At 54.1% G+C, this 17,566-nt stretch overlaps 1 protein-coding gene across 1 annotated transcript in view; it reads left to right on the top strand.

The window, feature by feature from the left end:
* agbl2 (AGBL carboxypeptidase 2) overlaps nt 1–17,566 on the top strand; it is a 74,800-nt gene that overhangs the window by 30,656 nt on the left and 26,578 nt on the right. Inside the window, exons 7-9 of the mRNA XM_070898721.1 lie at nt 3,947–4,097; nt 5,292–6,074; nt 7,078–7,237. Coding sequence (XP_070754822.1) covers nt 3,947–4,097; nt 5,292–6,074; nt 7,078–7,237 — 1,094 coding nt within the window. The remainder of the gene's footprint in view (nt 1–3,946; nt 4,098–5,291; nt 6,075–7,077; nt 7,238–17,566) is intronic.

A 17,566-nucleotide genomic window follows, 5' to 3' on the forward strand; every position in this document is an offset into this window, starting at 1 on the left:
TGTTGTTGGGACTGAGGGCAGCGTTCCCTGTTGTTGGGACTGAGGGCAGCGTTCCCTGTTGTTGGGACTGAGGGCAGCGTTCCCTGTTGTTGGGACTGAGGGCAGCGTTCCCTGTTGTTGGGACTGAGGGCAGCGTTCCCTGTTGTTGGGACTGAGGGCAGCGTTCCCTGTTGTTGGGACTGAGGGCAGCGTTCCCTGTTGTTGGGACTGAGGGCAGCGTTCCCTGTTGTTGGGACTGAGGGCAGCGTTCCCTGTTGTTGGGACTGAGGGCAGCGTTCCCTGTTGTTGGGACTGAGGGCAGCGTTCCCTGTTGTTGGGACTGAGGGCAGCGTTCCCTGTTGTTGGGACTGAGGGCAGCGTTCCCTGTTGTTGGGACTGAGGGCAGCGTTCCCTGTTGTTGGGACTGAGGGCAGCGTTCCCTGTTGTTGGGACTGAGGGCAGCGTTCCCTGTTGTTGGGACTGAGGGCAGCGTTCCCTGTTGTTGGGACTGAGGGCAGCGTTCCCTGTTGTTGGGACTGAGGGCAGCGTTCCCTGTTGTTGGGACTGAGGGCAGCGTTCCCTGTTGTTGGGACTGAGGGCAGCGTTCCCTGTTGTTGGGACTGAGGGCAGCGTTCCCTGTTGTTGGGACTGAGGGCAGCGTTCCCTGTTGTTGGGACTGAGGGCAGCGTTCCCTGTTGTTGGGACTGAGGGCAGCGTTCCCTGTTGTTGGGACTGAGGGCAGCGTTCCCTGTTGTTGGGACTGAGGGCAGCGTTCCCTGTTGTTGGGACTGAGGGCAGCGTTCCCTGTTGTTGGGACTGAGGGCAGCGTTCCCTGTTGTTGGGACTGAGGGCAGCGTTCCCTGTTGTTGGGACTGAGGGCAGCGTTCCCTGTTGTTGGGACTGAGGGCAGCGTTCCCTGTTGTTGGGACTGAGGGCAGCGTTCCCTGTTGTTGGGACTGAGGGCAGCGTTCCCTGTTGTTGGGACTGAGGGCAGCGTTCCCTGTTGTTGGGACTGAGGGCAGCGTTCCCTGTTGTTGGGACTGAGGGCAGCGTTCCCTGTTGTTGGGACTGAGGGCAGCGTTCCCTGTTGTTGGGACTGAGGGCAGCGTTCCCTGTTGTTGGGACTGAGGGCAGCGTTCCCTGTTGTTGGGACTGAGGGCAGCGTTCCCTGTTGTTGGGACTGAGGGCAGCGTTCCCTGTTGTTGGGACTGAGGGCAGCGTTCCCTGTTGTTGGGACTGAGGGCAGCGTTCCCTGTTGTTGGGACTGAGGGCAGCGTTCCCTGTTGTTGGGACTGAGGGCAGCGTTCCCTGTTGTTGGGACTGAGGGCAGCGTTCCCTGTTGTTGGGACTGAGGGCAGCGTTCCCTGTTGTTGGGACTGAGGGCAGCGTTCCCTGTTGTTGGGACTGAGGGCAGCGTTCCCTGTTGTTGGGACTGAGGGCAGCGTTCCCTGTTGTTGGGACTGAGGGCAGCGTTCCCTGTTGTTGGGACTGAGGGCAGCGTTCCCTGTTGTTGGGACTGAGGGCAGCGTTCCCTGTTGTTGGGACTGAGGGCAGCGTTCCCTGTTGTTGGGACTGAGGGCAGCGTTCCCTGTTGTTGGGACTGAGGGCAGCGTTCCCTGTTGTTGGGACTGAGGGCAGCGTTCCCTGTTGTTGGGACTGAGGGCAGCGTTCCCTGTTGTTGGGACTGAGGGCAGCGTTCCCTGTTGTTGGGACTGAGGGCAGCGTTCCCTGTTGTTGGGACTGAGGGCAGCGTTCCCTGTTGTTGGGACTGAGGGCAGCGTTCCCTGTTGTTGGGACTGAGGGCAGCGTTCCCTGTTGTTGGGACTGAGGGCAGCGTTCCCTGTTGTTGGGACTGAGGGCAGCGTTCCCTGTTGTTGGGACTGAGGGCAGCGTTCCCTGTTGTTGGGACTGAGGGCAGCGTTCCCTGTTGTTGGGACTGAGGGCAGCGTTCCCTGTTGTTGGGACTGAGGGCAGCGTTCCCTGTTGTTGGGACTGAGGGCAGCGTTCCCTGTTGTTGGGACTGAGGGCAGCGTTCCCTGTTGTTGGGACTGAGGGCAGCGTTCCCTGTTGTTGGGACTGAGGGCAGCGTTCCCTGTTGTTGGGACTGAGGGCAGCGTTCCCTGTTGTTGGGACTGAGGGCAGCGTTCCCTGTTGTTGGGACTGAGGGCAGCGTTCCCTGTTGTTGGGACTGAGGGCAGCGTTCCCTGTTGTTGGGACTGAGGGCAGCGTTCCCTGTTGTTGGGACTGAGGGCAGCGTTCCCTGTTGTTGGGACTGAGGGCAGCGTTCCCTGTTGTTGGGACTGAGGGCAGCGTTCCCTGTTGTTGGGACTGAGGGCAGCGTTCCCTGTTGTTGGGACTGAGGGCAGCGTTCCCTGTTGTTGGGACTGAGGGCAGCGTTCCCTGTTGTTGGGACTGAGGGCAGCGTTCCCTGTTGTTGGGACTGAGGGCAGCGTTCCCTGTTGTTGGGACTGAGGGCAGCGTTCCCTGTTGTTGGGACTGAGGGCAGCGTTCCCTGTTGTTGGGACTGAGGGCAGCGTTCCCTGTTGTTGGGACTGAGGGCAGCGTTCCCTGTTGTTGGGACTGAGGGCAGCGTTCCCTGTTGTTGGGACTGAGGGCAGCGTTCCCTGTTGTTGGGACTGAGGGCAGCGTTCCCTGTTGTTGGGACTGAGGGCAGCGTTCCCTGTTGGGACTGAGGGCAGCGTTCCCTGTTGGGACTGAGGGCAGCGTTCCCTGTTGTTGGGACTGCGGGCAGCGTTCCCTGTTGTTGGGACTGCGGGCAGCGTTCCCTGTTGTTGGGACTGCGGGCAGCGTTCCCTGTTGTTGGGACTGAGGGCAGCGTTCCCTGTTGGGACTGAGGGCAGCGTTCCCTGCTGTTGGGACTGAGGGCAGCGTTCCCTGCTGTTGGGACTGAGGGCAGCGTTCCCTGCTGTTGGGACTGAGGGCAGCGTTCCCAGTTGTTGGGACTGAGGGCAGCGTTCCCTGTTGTTGAGACTGAGAGCAACGTTCCCTGTTGTTGGGACTGAGAGCAGCGTTCCCTGTTGGGACTGAGGGCAGCGTTCCCAGTTGTTGGGACTGAGGGCAGCGTTCCCTGTTGTTGGGACTGAGAGCAGCGTTCCCTGTTGGGACTGAGGGCAGCGTTCCCAGTTGTTGGGACTGAGAGCAGCGTTCCCTCTTGTTGGGACTGAGGGCAGCGTTCCCTCTTGTTGGGACTGAGGGCAGCGTTCCCTCTTGTTGGGACTGAGGACAGCGTTCCCTGTTGGGACTGAGGACAGCGTTCCCTGTTGTTGGGACTGAGGACAGCGTTCCCTGTTGTTGGGACTGAGGACAGCGTTCCCTGTTGTTGGGACTGAGGACAGCGTTCCCTGTTGTTGGGACTGAGGGCAGCGTTCCCTGTTGTTGGGACTGAGGACAGCGTTCCCTGTTGGGACTGAGGGCAGCGTTCCCTGTTGTTGGGACTGAGGGCAGCGTTCCCTGTTGTTGAGACTGAGAGCAACGTTCCCTGTTGTTGAGACTGAGAGCAACGTTCCCTGTTGTTGGGACTGAGAGCAGCGTTCCCTGTTGGGACTGAGGGCAGCGTTCCCAGTTGTTGGGACTGAGAGCAGCGTTCCCTCTTGTTGGGACTGAGGGCAGCGTTCCCTCTTGTTGGGACTGAGGGCAGCGTTCCCTCTTGTTGGGACTGAGGACAGCGTTCCCTGTTGGGACTGAGGACAGCGTTCCCTGTTGTTGGGACTGAGGACAGCGTTCCCTGTTGTTGGGACTGAGGACAGCGTTCCCTGTTGGGACTGAGGGCAGCGTTCCCTCTTGTTGGGACTGAGGACAGCGTTCCCTGTTGTTGGGACTGAGGGCAGCGTTCCCTGTTGTTGGGACTGAGGACAGCGTTCCCTGTTGTTGGGACTGAGGACAGCGTTCCCTGTTGTTGGGACTGTTGAACCCCTTTATGTTTTATGATGTTCTTGTGGTCTGCCAGCCAGGAAAGGTTCTTACTTCACATTTTCCCGTGTTGGAGGTCATCGAGGCCCATTACATCTCGCCACAATCGGTGCGACCAGCCAAGATTGCAACGCATTGATCTTCGAGTCAAGATTTGAGAGCGGAAACCTGCAAAAAGCCATCAGAGTGTATGTATATGTGATTTCTCCTTGTGTGGAGCTAGCCTGTCCCCCTGCTCCATACCACACCCTGATTCTGCCCCCCTCTCTGTACCACACCCTGATTCTGCCCTCTCTGTACCACACCCCTGATTCTGCCCCCCTCTCTGTACCACACCCCTGATTCTGCCCCCCTCTCTGTACCACACCCCTGATTCTGCCCCCCTCTCTGTACCACACCCTGATTCTGCCCCCCTCTCTGTACCACACCCTGATTCTGCCCCCCTCTCTGTACCACACCCCTGATTCTGCCCCCCTCTCTGTACCACACCCTGATTCTGCCCCCCTCTCTGTACCACACCCTGATTCTGCCCCCCTCTCTGTACCACACCCCTGATTCTGCCCCCCTCTCTGTACCACACCCCTGATTCTGCCCCCCTCTCTGTACCACACCCCTGATTCTGCCCCCCTCTCTGTACCACACCCTAATTCTGCCCCCCTCTCTGTACCACACCCCTGATTCTGCCCCCCTCTCTGTACCACATCCCTGATTCTGCCCCCCTCTCTGTACCACACCCTAATTCTGCCCCCCTCTCTGTACCACACCCCTGATTCTGCCCCCCTCTCTGTACCACACCCCTGGTTTCTCCCCTCAACTTCATCTGCAGTGGTCCTGTGAGCCCCATTGCTTCGTCTGCCCACCAGCTGGACTGTGCCCATGTATCCTGCTCGGTCTTAGTTTGTCCTCTGCCCATGTTCTGTTAGCCCCTGTGTGTATTTTCCCTGCCTTCCTCCCCATTCCATTCCACACCTATTCTCTCATATATTCCCAGAGCCACCAGGTGCCGATGGTATAGACCTGGCTCAATGATCCTCAGGCACGCTCATCCATCACCAACCTTGACAAGCTTCATTTTCATTCCATTGAGCCTGTCTGGATACCAAGGGTGATGTATTCCTCCCCTTTGCGTTTGACGCCCACCAGTCTCCATGGTAATGGTGCTCAGTTCCAGGGGCGGTGTTGTCTGTCAGTTGGACCCCCTGCAGTATCAAGCCAGAATCCGATGGGGAGGGCACTGTCCCCCATGTACTGCCTGGCAATGGGACAGTATCATTGATGGGCTGGGATCAGGCTGCTTGGCCCACACACAGAGAACATAACCAGAGGGAATGTGGGTGATGGTTACCTGGGGAGCTGAGTCACGGCCTGTTTCTCCATTCTAGGGGCATCTACGAGTATGAGCTGACTCTACGCACCGACCTCTACACAGACAAACACACACAGTGGTATTACTTCCGGGTCCAGAATACCCGGCCAGGAGTCAACTATCGCTTCACCATCGTCAACCTGATGAAGCCCAGCAGCCTGTACAACCAGGGCCTGAAACCATTGTTGTACTCTGAGCGGGAGGCCCAGCTGAAGCAGGTGGGCTGGTTCCGGGCGGGCAAAGACATTCAGTACTACAAGAGCAACCTCGGGCAGGAGGGCAGGAGCCTGTACTCGCTCACCTGGACCTGCCAGTTCCCCCACAGAAACGACACCTGCTACTTCGCCCACTCGTACCCTTACACCTACTCCGACCTGCAGTGTTACCTAGCAACCATCGCCCGCGACCCCGTCCGGTCCCAGTACTGCAAGCTGCGGGCACTATGCCGCAGCCTAGCGGGCAACACGGTTCACGTGCTGACTGTCACCTCCCCGACCAGCAACCAGGAAGCTGGCCCTGCCAAGAAGGCAGTGGTGGTGACGGCCAGGGTCCACCCGGGAGAGACCAATGCATCGTGGGTGATGGCTGGGTTCCTGGACCACATCCTGGGCAGCTCCGACGATGCCCGGCTCCTGCGCGACATGTTCATCTTCAAGGTGGTGCCCATGCTGAATCCCGACGGCGTGATTGTGGGCAACTACCGCTGCTCACTGACGGGCCGAGACCTGAACCGCAACTACCGCACGGTGCTGCGGGATTCCTTTCCGTGTGTCTGGCACACCAGGAACATGGTGCAGAGGTGAGTGACACGCCCCACCGGCTCCTCTCAGTGCGGCTGATGCACTTGGCTCTGTTGGAAGGTAAATGCGGGCTTGGAATTTACAGTGGGCGATGAGAGGAAAGGTTGGACAGTCTCAATCCAGCCAAACACTGCCCCGTACTGGGCAACAGGTTGGCAGTGTCACTGGTGGAGATGGCACATTCATTGTTGTGGGAAATGGAAAATATCGCACCCATTAGAGCGAGTATATAGTAGGAGCTGGTGGGGATGGTACAGGGAGAGGGAGGTGTGAATAGGGAGTGTGAATGGGGATTTGGTATGAATGAGGTGTTGCCGGGTCGCATGCTGCGGGATGGAGTCAAGAACCCTCGAGTCGAAGGCAGAGTCTCGATTGAGGAGATCTTCGAAGTGCTCCTTCCAGCGGGCTCTGACTGCCTCGGGGTCCTTGATGAGTGTTTCCCCGTTCTTGGCCAGCAGTCTGTCCCACCCTCCCTTACCCTCAATGACTATCTGTCCCACCTGTGACAGGGACTGTGGTTCTCGTATTGGACTGTACAGCCACCTAAGGACTTATTTTAAGAGTGGAAGCAAGTCTTCCTCAATTCCGAGGGACTGCCCTATGATGATGATGATAATGGTATGAATGAATGAGTGTGAATGGGGAGTGGTACAGAGAGTCAGTGGGCTGTGAATGGGGAGTGGTACAGAGAGTCAGTGGGCTGTGAATGGGGTGTGGGTGGGAATGGTACCAAGTCAGTGGGCTGTGAATAGGGAGTGGGTGGGAATGGTACAGGGAGTCAGTGGGCTGTGAATGGTGAATGGGTGGGAATGGTACAGGGAGTCAGTGGGCTGTGAATGGGGAATGGGTGGGAATGGTACAGGGAGTCAGTGGGCTGTGAATGGGGAATGGGTGGGAATGATACAGGGAGTCAGTGGGCTGTGAATGGGGAATTGGTGGGAATGGTACAGGGAGTCAGCGGGCTGTGAATGTGGAGCTGACTTTCGCTCGTTGCCCCTGCAGGTTGATGAAGGAGCGAGAGGTGGTCATTTACTGTGACTTCCATGGGCACAGCAGGAAGAGCAATGTTTTCATGTACGGCTGCAGAAACAATGAGCTCCCATCCGTGCGGCTCTGGGAGAGAGTCTTCCCACTGATGATGAGTAAGAACGCAACTGACAAGGTACTGTGGGAGGGGGAGGGGTATGGGGGATTGGGGTTAGGGGGAGGGCTCAGGGTGAGGGGAGGATGTGAGGTGAGGTGGGGTTAGCGGGAGGGCTCCGTGAGGGGGTTGCGGGGTGAGGGAGTTGCGGGATGAGGGGAGGGTGTGGGGTTTCTGCAGAGTGAGGGGCTTTTGTTGGGTGTGGGGTGAGGGGGCTACAGGATGGGTTGGGGGCGTGGGGTGAGTGAGGGGGTGTGCTGGGTGTCTGGATATCATCATAGAATCATAGAAATTTACAGCACGGAAGGAGGCCATTTCAACCCATTGTGTCCTCACCGGCCAACAAAAAGCTACCTAGCCGAATCCCACTTTCCAGCTCTTGGTCCATAGCCCTGTAGGTTACGGCACTTCAGGTGCACATCCAAGTACTTTTTAAATGTGGTGAGGGTTTCTGCCTTTACCACCCTTTCAGGCAGTGAGTTCCAGACCCCCACCACCCTCTGGGTGAAGAAATTTTCCCTCAAATCCCCTCTAAGCCACCTACCAATTACTTTAAATCTGTGCCCCCTGGTTGTTGACCCCTCTGCTAAGGAAAATAGGCCCTTCCTATCCATGCCCCTAATAACTTTATACACCTTAATAAGGTCTTCCCTCAGCCTCCTCTGTTCCAAAGAAAACAACCCCAGCCTATCCAATCTGTCCTCATAGTTAAAATTCTCCAGGCAACATCCTGGTAAATCTCCTCTGTACCCTCTCCAGTGCAATCACATCCTTCCTGTAATGTGGTGACCAGAACTGCACGCAATACTCTAGCTGTGGCTTAACTAGTGTTTAGGTCCCTTTGTTCCATTACACTTCTCAGTGTCCTACCATTTATTGTGTATTCCCTTTCCTTGTTAGCCCTCCCCAAATGCATTACCTCACACTTCTCTCTATTGAATTCCTTTTGCTGCTGTTTTGCCCACCTGGCCACTACATTGATATCTTCCTGCAGTTTACAGCTTTCTTCTTCATTATCAACCACACAGCCACTTTTAGTATCACCTGCAAACTTCTTAATCATACCCCCTACATTCAAGTCTAAATCATTGATAAACACCACAAAAAACAAGGGACCCAGTACTCAGCCCTGCAGAACCCCACTGGAAACATCCTTCCAGTCACAAAAACACCCATCAGCCATTACCCTTTGCTTCCTGCCTCTGAGCCAATTTTCGATCTAACTTGCCACTTTGCCCTGGATCCCATAGGCTTTTACTTCCGTGACCAGTCTGCTATGTGAGACCTATCAAAAGCCTTGCTAAAATCCAAATACACTACATCATATATACTGCCCGCATTGACCCTCCTTTTAATCTCCTCAAAAAATTCAATCCACTCAGTCAGATACAACCTTCCCTTAACAAATCCATACTGACTGTCCTTGATTAATCCATGCCTTGCTAAATTAAGATTTATCCTGTCCCTCAGAGTTCTTTCCAATAATTTTCCCACCACCGAGGTTAGGCTGACTGGCCTGTAATTACTCGGTGTATCCCTATCTCCCTTTTTAAACAAAGGTACAACGTTAGCAGTCCTCCAGTCCTCTGGCACCACATCTGTAGCCAGAGAGGATTGGAAAATGATGGTCAGAGCCTCTGCTATTTTCTCTTTTGCTTCTCATCAGCCTGGGATATATTTCATCCGGTCCTGGGGATTTATTCTCTTTCAAAGCTGCTAAACCCCTTAATACTTCCTCTCGCTATGTTTATTTCATCTAATATTTCATACTCCTCCTCCCTGATTGCAAAGTCTGCATCGCCTCTCTCTTTTATGAAAACAGATGCAAAGTATTCATTAAGAACCATATCCACGTCTTCTGCCTCCACACACAGATTATCTTTATGGTTTCTAATAGGCCCTACTCTTTCTTTAGTTATCCTTTTGCTCTTAATGCATTTATAAAACATCTTTATGTTTTCCTTGATTTTATCTGCCAAATGTTTTCATGCTCTCTCTTTGCTTTCACCCCTGTACTTTCTATATTCCTCTAGTGTTTCTGCAGGATTGAGCCCTCGTTATCTGTCATAAGCCTGCCTTTTTTTCTTTATCCTACCCTATATGCCCCTTGACATCCAGGGGGTTCTAGATTTGTTAGTCCCACCCTTTTTCTTTAAGGGAACCCTCAGGATCTCCTCCTTGAATGCCTCCCACTGCTCTAACACTGATTTACCTTCAAGTAGCTGTTTCCAGTCCACTTTGGCTAAATCCCATCTCAGCTTAGTAAAATTGGCTTTTCCCCAATTGAAAACTTTTATTCCTGGTCTATCTTTGTCCTTTTCTATAACTACCCTAAATCTAACTGAATTATGATCACTAGAACCAAAATGCTCTCCCACTGATACCCCTTCCACCTGCTCAGCTTCATTCCCTAAAACTAAGTCCAGAATCGCCCCCTCCCTTGTTGGGCTTGCTACGTACTGGCTAAAAAAGCTCTCCTGAATGCATTTTAGGAATTCCACACCCTCTATACCATTCACACTAATTCTATCCCAGTTAATATTAGGATAGTTGAAATCCCCTACGATTACTGCCCTATACTTTGTGCACTTCTCAGCAATGTACATACATATTTGCTCTTCTATCTCCCGCTCACTGTTTGAGGGTCTATAGTCCATGCCCAGCAGTGTGATCGCACCCTTTTTTGTTTTTCAATTCAACCCATATGGCCTCATTTAATCATCCCTCCTCAGAGCTGTAATTGTTCCTTTATTCAATACTGTGATCCCCAGCCAGGATTGTGCTGTGTTTTACATTTTAGCCTCTTGTCACGCTCACCTTGGATTCAGTGCGGGGACTGTGGCTGTAGCCGCTGGGCCCACACTTCGTAGGCACGGGCTCGCACCTACCCCGGGCCGAAGGGACCCTGCATCGACCTCAGGGCCTTGTCGACTCCCTAGGGCAATACAGGAGACCACATCCTTACTCTACAACAGACCCAGGATTGGGCCGCTGGGACTCCGGGGTCGCTGTTGAGGTTGGCTCCGAGCTGGCCGAAAGGGTCATCGTGGCCAGCATTTAACTGGCCGAAGGGACACCATGGCCGGTCCAGGGCAACAGAGGGCTGGCGGAGCCCATGGAGCAATGCCAGGGGAGTAACCTGACTTGCACCCATGGAGCAATGCCAGGGGAGTAACCTGACTTACACCCATGGAGCAATGCCAGGGGAGTAACCTGACTTGCACCCATGGAGCAATGCCAGGGGAGTAACCTGACTTACACCCATGGAGCAATGCCAGGGGAGTAACCTGACTTACACCCATGGAGCAATGCCAGGGGAGTAACCTGACTTACACCCATGGAGCAATGCCAGGGGAGTAACCTGACTTACACCCATGGAGCAATGCCAGGGGAGTAACCTGACTTACACCCATGGAGCAATGCCAGGGGAGTAACCTGACTTACACCCATGGAGCAATGCCAGGGGAGTAACCTGACTTACACCCATGGAGCAATGCCAGGGGAGTAACCTGACTTACACCCATGGAGCAATGCCAGGGGAGTAACCTGACTTACACCCATGGAGCAATGCCAGGGGAGTAACCTGACTTACACCCATGGAGCAATGCCAGGGGAGTAACCTGACTTACACCCATGGAGCAATGCCAGGGGAGTAACCTGACTTACACCCATGGAGCAATGCCAGGGGAGTAACCTGACTTACACCCATGGAGCAATGCCAGGGGAGTAACCTGACTTACACCCATGGAGCAATGCCAGGGGAGTAACCTGACTTACACCCATGGAGCAATGCCAGGGGAGTAACCTGACTTACACCCATGGAGCAATGCCAGGGGAGTAACCTGACTTACACCCATGGAGCAATGCCAGGGGAGTAACCTGACTTACACCCATGGAGCAATGCCAGGGGAGTAACCTGACTTACACCCATGGAGCAATGCCAGGGGAGTAACCTGACTTACACCCATGGAGCAATGCCAGGGGAGTAACCTGACTTACACCCATGGAGCAATGCCAGGGGAGTAACCTGACTTACACCCATGGAGCAATGCCAGGGGAGTAACCTGACTTACACCCATGGAGCAATGCCAGGGGAGTAACCTGACTTACACCCATGGAGCAATGCCAGGGGAGTAACCTGACTTACACCCATGGAGCAATGCCAGGGGAGTAACCTGACTTACACCCATGGAGCAATGCCAGGGGAGTAACCTGACTTACACCCATGGAGCAATGCCAGGGGAGTAACCTGACTTACACCCATGGAGCAATGCCAGGGGAGTAACCTGACTTACACCCATGGAGCAATGCCAGGGGAGTAACCTGACTTACACCCATGGAGCAATGCCAGGGGAGTAACCTGACTTACACCCATGGAGCAATGCCAGGGGAGTAACCTGACTTACACCCATGGAGCAATGCCAGGGGAGTAACCTGACTTACACCCATGGAGCAATGCCAGGGGAGTAACCTGACTTACACCCATGGAGCAATGCCAGGGGAGTAACCTGACTTACACCCATGGAGCAATGCCAGGGGAGTAACCTGACTTACACCCATGGAGCAATGCCAGGGGAGTAACCTGACTTACACCCATGGAGCAATGCCAGGGGAGTAACCTGACTTACACCCATGGAGCAATGCCAGGGGAGTAACCTGACTTACACCCATGGAGCAATGCCAGGGGAGTAACCTGACTTACACCCATGGAGCAATGCCAGGGGAGTAACCTGACTTACACCCATGGAGCAATGCCAGGGGAGTAACCTGACTTACACCCATGGAGCAATGCCAGGGGAGTAACCTGACTTACACCCATGGAGCAATGCCAGGGGAGTAACCTGACTTACACCCATGGAGCAATGCCAGGGGAGTAACCTGACTTACACCCATGGAGCAATGCCAGGGGAGTAACCTGACTTACACCCATGGAGCAATGCCAGGGGAGTAACCTGACTTACACCCATGGAGCAATGCCAGGGGAGTAACCTGACTTACACCCATGGAGCAATGCCAGGGGAGTAACCTGACTTACACCCATGGAGCAATGCCAGGGGAGTAACCTGACTTACACCCATGGAGCAATGCCAGGGGAGTAACCTGACTTACACCCATGGAGCAATGCCAGGGGAGTAACCTGACTTACACCCATGGAGCAATGCCAGGGGAGTAACCTGACTTACACCCATGGAGCAATGCCAGGGGAGTAACCTGACTTACACCCATGGAGCAATGCCAGGGGAGTAACCTGACTTACACCCATGGAGCAATGCCAGGGGAGTAACCTGACTTACACCCATGGAGCAATGCCAGGGGAGTAACCTGACTTACACCCATGGAGCAATGCCAGGGGAGTAACCTGACTTACACCCATGGAGCAATGCCAGGGGAGTAACCTGACTTACACCCATGGAGCAATGCCAGGGGAGTAACCTGACTTACACCCATGGAGCAATGCCAGGGGAGTAACCTGACTTACACCCATGGAGCAATGCCAGGGGAGTAACCTGACTTACACCCATGGAGCAATGCCAGGGGAGTAACCTGACTTACACCCATGGAGCAATGCCAGGGGAGTAACCTGACTTACACCTCAAACTTTTAATCTATTTTTTAAAAACTTTTAATCAACCTCTAACTTTTTAAACAATTTGGAAAACTTTTATAACCCATTATTGATCTCCATCTTAGACTTTTTAGCAACTCTTAGAAACTTTTTAAACAAATTGTGAATTTTTATCAACTTTTAACTTTTAAAATAACTTTGGAAGTCACCTTTCTAATGCCTGCCCCCCAACCAAGCCTCGGGTCATCTACCAACAATGGCGCTACTCGGCACCGAGCTTGCGACCAACATTTCGCCGTAGGCAAGTAGGCTTATACAGCTGTGCCTGGTCTCCAGTTGTCTTGGACCCCCTTGCTACTGGACCAAGACCTTGTTCAGCTAAGCCCGTGTGGTTGTCGGTGTGCAGTGGCCCACGTTAAAAGAACCAATGCACAGGCATCTTCCACTTAATAAGTATGAAGTTCGGAACCTGGAACGTCAGGACCCTCATGGACAATTCCAATAGCAACAGGCCGGAACGCTGCACCGCCATAGTTGCCCAGGAACTTAGACGTTTTGACATTGACATTGCCACCCTAAGCAAGACCCGATGGGCAGGGGAAGGCCGTTGAAGGAACATGGTGGAGGTTATACCTTTTTCTGGAAAGGAAAACCAGAGGAAGAACGCCGCCTTCATGGAGTCGGTTTTGCCGTCAAGAATGATCTGGTCAACCACCTCAAAGACTCCCCCTATGGGGTTAACGAACGCCTCATGACTCTTTGTCTCACTCTATCCTGGAACCAGTGCACCACAGTCATCAGTGCGTAAGCCCCTACACTCGATGCAACGGATGAGGCTAAAGAGGGTTTTTATTCCAACCTCGAGACATCCTTGTCCCGCGTCCCCACGGGCAACAAATTGATCTCCTGGGTGACTTTAATGCCAGGGTCGGCAAAGACACAGCCCTCTGGGGAGGCGTGATTGGCAGAGAGGTGGTAGGGAAAGCCAACTCCAGTGGTACCCTACTCCTGACAAAATGTCTAGAACATGAACTCCTCATCACCAACACCCTGTTCCGCCAGACGGACAAATACAAGGCATCGTGGCAACACCCTCGCTCCAAACACTGGCACCTGCTCGACTATGTCATCGTCCGAGCCCGGGATCGCAAGGATGTGCGCATCACCCGCGCCATGACAGGAGCTGACGACTGCTGGACGGACCATCGCCTAATCCGATCCATCATCAACATTAACATTGCCCCAAAGCAGAGGGGACAGCAGGAGCAGTGCCACAAAAGAGTTAATGTCGGGGCACTGAGAGACCCAGCTAAGAGAGCCCTATACAGCCAGCGCCTCACAGCCAATCTGGCGTGCCTTGATGACCCCGAGATGCTGAATGCCCACAGCACTTGGTCTGCCCTCCAGGCCTCTATAACCAGTGCCTGTGAAGAGACACTTGGTCACTCAACCAGAAAATACCAGGGCTGGTTTGATGAAAATGATCAGGAGATCGAAGAACGAATAGATCGCAAGCGCAAAGCATTTCTGAGCCTCAAGCAGCAATCCAACTCGGGAGCTGCAAAGTAACATTACAGACGGCTCAAGGCTCAGGTCCAACAAAAAACCCGGGACCTAAAGAACAGGTGGTGGATGGAGAAAGCATAGGAGATACAACAACTGGCCGACAGCCACGATATGCGAGGATTCTTCACTGCAGTCAAGGCCACCTACGGTCCAAACTCTCAAGGCCCCACCCCACTGCTGGCCAAGAACGGGGAAACACTCATCAAGGACACCGAGGCTATCGGGGCCCGATGGAAGGAGCAGTTTGAAGATCTCCTCAATCGAGACTCTGCCTTTGACTCGAGTGTTCTCGACTCCATCCCGCAGCACACGACCCGCCACCACCTCAGTGAAACTCCAACGCTGCACGAGGTAGGCAAAGTCATAAAACAGCTCAAGAATAACAAGGCTACGGATGCGGATGGAATCCCTGCTGAGGCGCTAAAGTATGGCGGAGAGGCGCTGTTGGCGCGGATACATGACCTCATCTCTCTCATCTGGAGGGAGGAGAGCATGCCGGGAGATCTCAGAGATGCAGTGATTGTGACCATTTTTTAAAAAGGGGACAAGTCCGACTGCGGCAACTACAGGGGAATCTCCATGCTATCAGCCACTGGGAAAGTTGTGGCTAGAGTTCTCCTCAACCGTCTTCTCCCTGTGGCCGAGGAGCTCCTCCCAGAGTCACAATGTGGATTTCGTCCCCTACGGGGCACAACAGACATGATCTTTGCAGCGCGACAGTTGCAGGAAAAATGTAGGGAACAGCACCAGGCCTTCTACATGGCCGCCTTCGATCTTACAAAGGCCTTTGACACTGTCAACCGCAAGGGTCTAAGGAGCGTCCTCCTCCATTTCGGATGCCCCCAAAAGTTTGTCAACATCCTTCGCCTGCTCCATGACGACATGCAGGCCGTGATCCTTACCACCGGATCCATTACAGACCCAATCCACGTCTGGACCGGGGTCAAACGGCTGTGTCATTACCCCAACCCTCTTCTCAATCTTCTTCGCCGCCATGCTCCACTTCACTGTCAACAAGCTCCCCGCTGAGTGGAACTAAACTACAGAACCAGTGGGAAGCTGTTAAACCTACGCCACCTCCAGGCCAGGTCCAAGATCACCCCAACCTCTGTCGTTGAGCTGCAGTATGCGGACGACGCCTGCGTCTGTGCACATTCTGAGGCTGAACTCCAGGATATAGTCAATGTATTCACCGAGGTATATGAAATCATGGGCCTTACACTTAACATCCGTAAGACAAAGGTCCTCCACCAGCCTGTCCCCGCCCCACAGCACTGCCCCCCAGTCATCAAGATTCACGGTGTGGCCCTGGACAACGTGGACCATTTCCCATATCTCGGGAGCCTCTTATCAACAAAGGCAGACATTGATGCGGAGATTCAACATCGCTTCCAGTGCGCCAGTGCAGCCTTCAGCTGTCTGAAGAAAGGAGTGTTTGAAGATCTGGCCCTCAAATCTACCACCAAGCTCATGGTCTACAGGGCTGTAGTAATATCCGCCCTCCTGTATGGATCTGAGGCATAGACGATGTATAGAAGGCACCTGAAGTCACTGGAGATATATCACCAACGATGTCTCCGCAAGATCCTGCGGATCACCAACATCAGCGTCCTCGACCAGGCTAACATCCCCAGTATTGAAGCACTGACCACACTCGATCAGCTTCACTGGGCAGGCCACAGTACGCATGCCAGATACGAGATTCCCTAAGCAAATGCTCTATGCAGAGCTCCTTCATGGTAAACGAGCCAAAGGTGGGCAGCGGAAACGTTATAAGGACACCCTCAAAGCCTCCCTGGTAAAGTGCGACATCACCACTGATACCTGGGAGACCCTGGCCGAAGACCGCCCGAGGTGGAGAAAATGCATCCGTGAGGGCGTCGTGCTCTTCGAGTCTCAACGCAAAGAGTGTGAAGAGGTCAAGCGCAGACAGTAGAAGGAGTGCGCGGCAAACTGCCCCACCAACCCCTTCCCTCGACGAATGTCTGTCCCACCTGTAACGGGGTCTGTGGCTCACGTATCGGACTGTTCAGTCACCAGAGAACTCACTTTGGGAGTGGAAGCAAGTCTTCCTCGATTCCGAGGGACTGCCTATGATGATGACTACGACCCCCCCCCCCTCCTTTTTTATCCTCCTCTCTATCCCGTCTGACAACCCAGTAACCAGGAATGTTGAGCTGCCATACCTGTCCCTCTTTCAGCTTTGTCTCAGTAATAGCTATAATCTTCTATTCTTAGGCAGTCCCTCGAATCGAGGATGACTTGCATCGATGCCAAAAAAGGATGTCTTCAATGAGTTCACAGGTTTTCAATGAAGGACCTAATATTCCAGATCCCGAACTACATCTCAGAGGGTGGAAGATGCCTGTGCGTGGATTTTTTTAATGTGGGGTGACCGTTGCACACCAGCCACCACACGGGCTCGACAGAGTTAGGTCTTGGTCCAGTGGCAAGGATTAACCAGGACGACTGGAGACCGGCTCTGCTGCACGGACCTAGTGCGCTCACATATCGCAGTGTGGGCTGGCCCATGCTGCCCCTGGGCCCTCGCCTCTCCTGGGCCCCGATCACATTGCTCTAAAATCTCTCGCCGCTCCTGCTGTACCTGCCCACGCTCCAATCACCGACCTGGGTTATGGTGATGTCTAATCCAGTCACCCTCTTCACTGCCGTCGACCTCCTGCACCAGCTTGTGCTGCTCCCTGGGGTAGTATGCTCTTGTTGTGGCCCCGACCTGCCGCTGATGTTCCCGCGCAGGTCGGGGCCCCCACGCTGCTCCCAGGGCCGCTGGCCACTCCCCCCATCACACTCCCAAGTGTCTATCTGTGCTCTCAGCTCAATCTGCATTGAAGTAAATACCATTTAGTACTGCCAAACTCCCTTGTCTATTTCCAACCCTGGTTTCCTGTCTTCCAAATTCACTTTCTACTTTTTTGCTTTCCAATTTCAGCTTTACTCCCTTCCCCACTGAACTATTTTCAGGTTCCCATCCCCCTGCCAAGCTAGTTTAAACCCTCCCTAACAGCACTAGCAAACCCCCCCCCATGAGGATATTGGTCCCGGCTCTGTTGAGGTGCAACCCGTCCGGCCTCTACAGGTCCCACCTCCCCCAGAAGCGATCCCAATGCCTGAGGAATCTAAAACCCTCCCGCCTGCACCATCTCTCCAGCCACGTATCCATCTGCTCTATCCTGCTATTTCTGTACTCACTAGCTCGT

This window comes from Pristiophorus japonicus, chromosome 14 (genome assembly GCF_044704955.1).
Source record: "Pristiophorus japonicus isolate sPriJap1 chromosome 14, sPriJap1.hap1, whole genome shotgun sequence".
Lineage (NCBI taxonomy): Eukaryota > Metazoa > Chordata > Chondrichthyes > Pristiophoridae > Pristiophorus > Pristiophorus japonicus.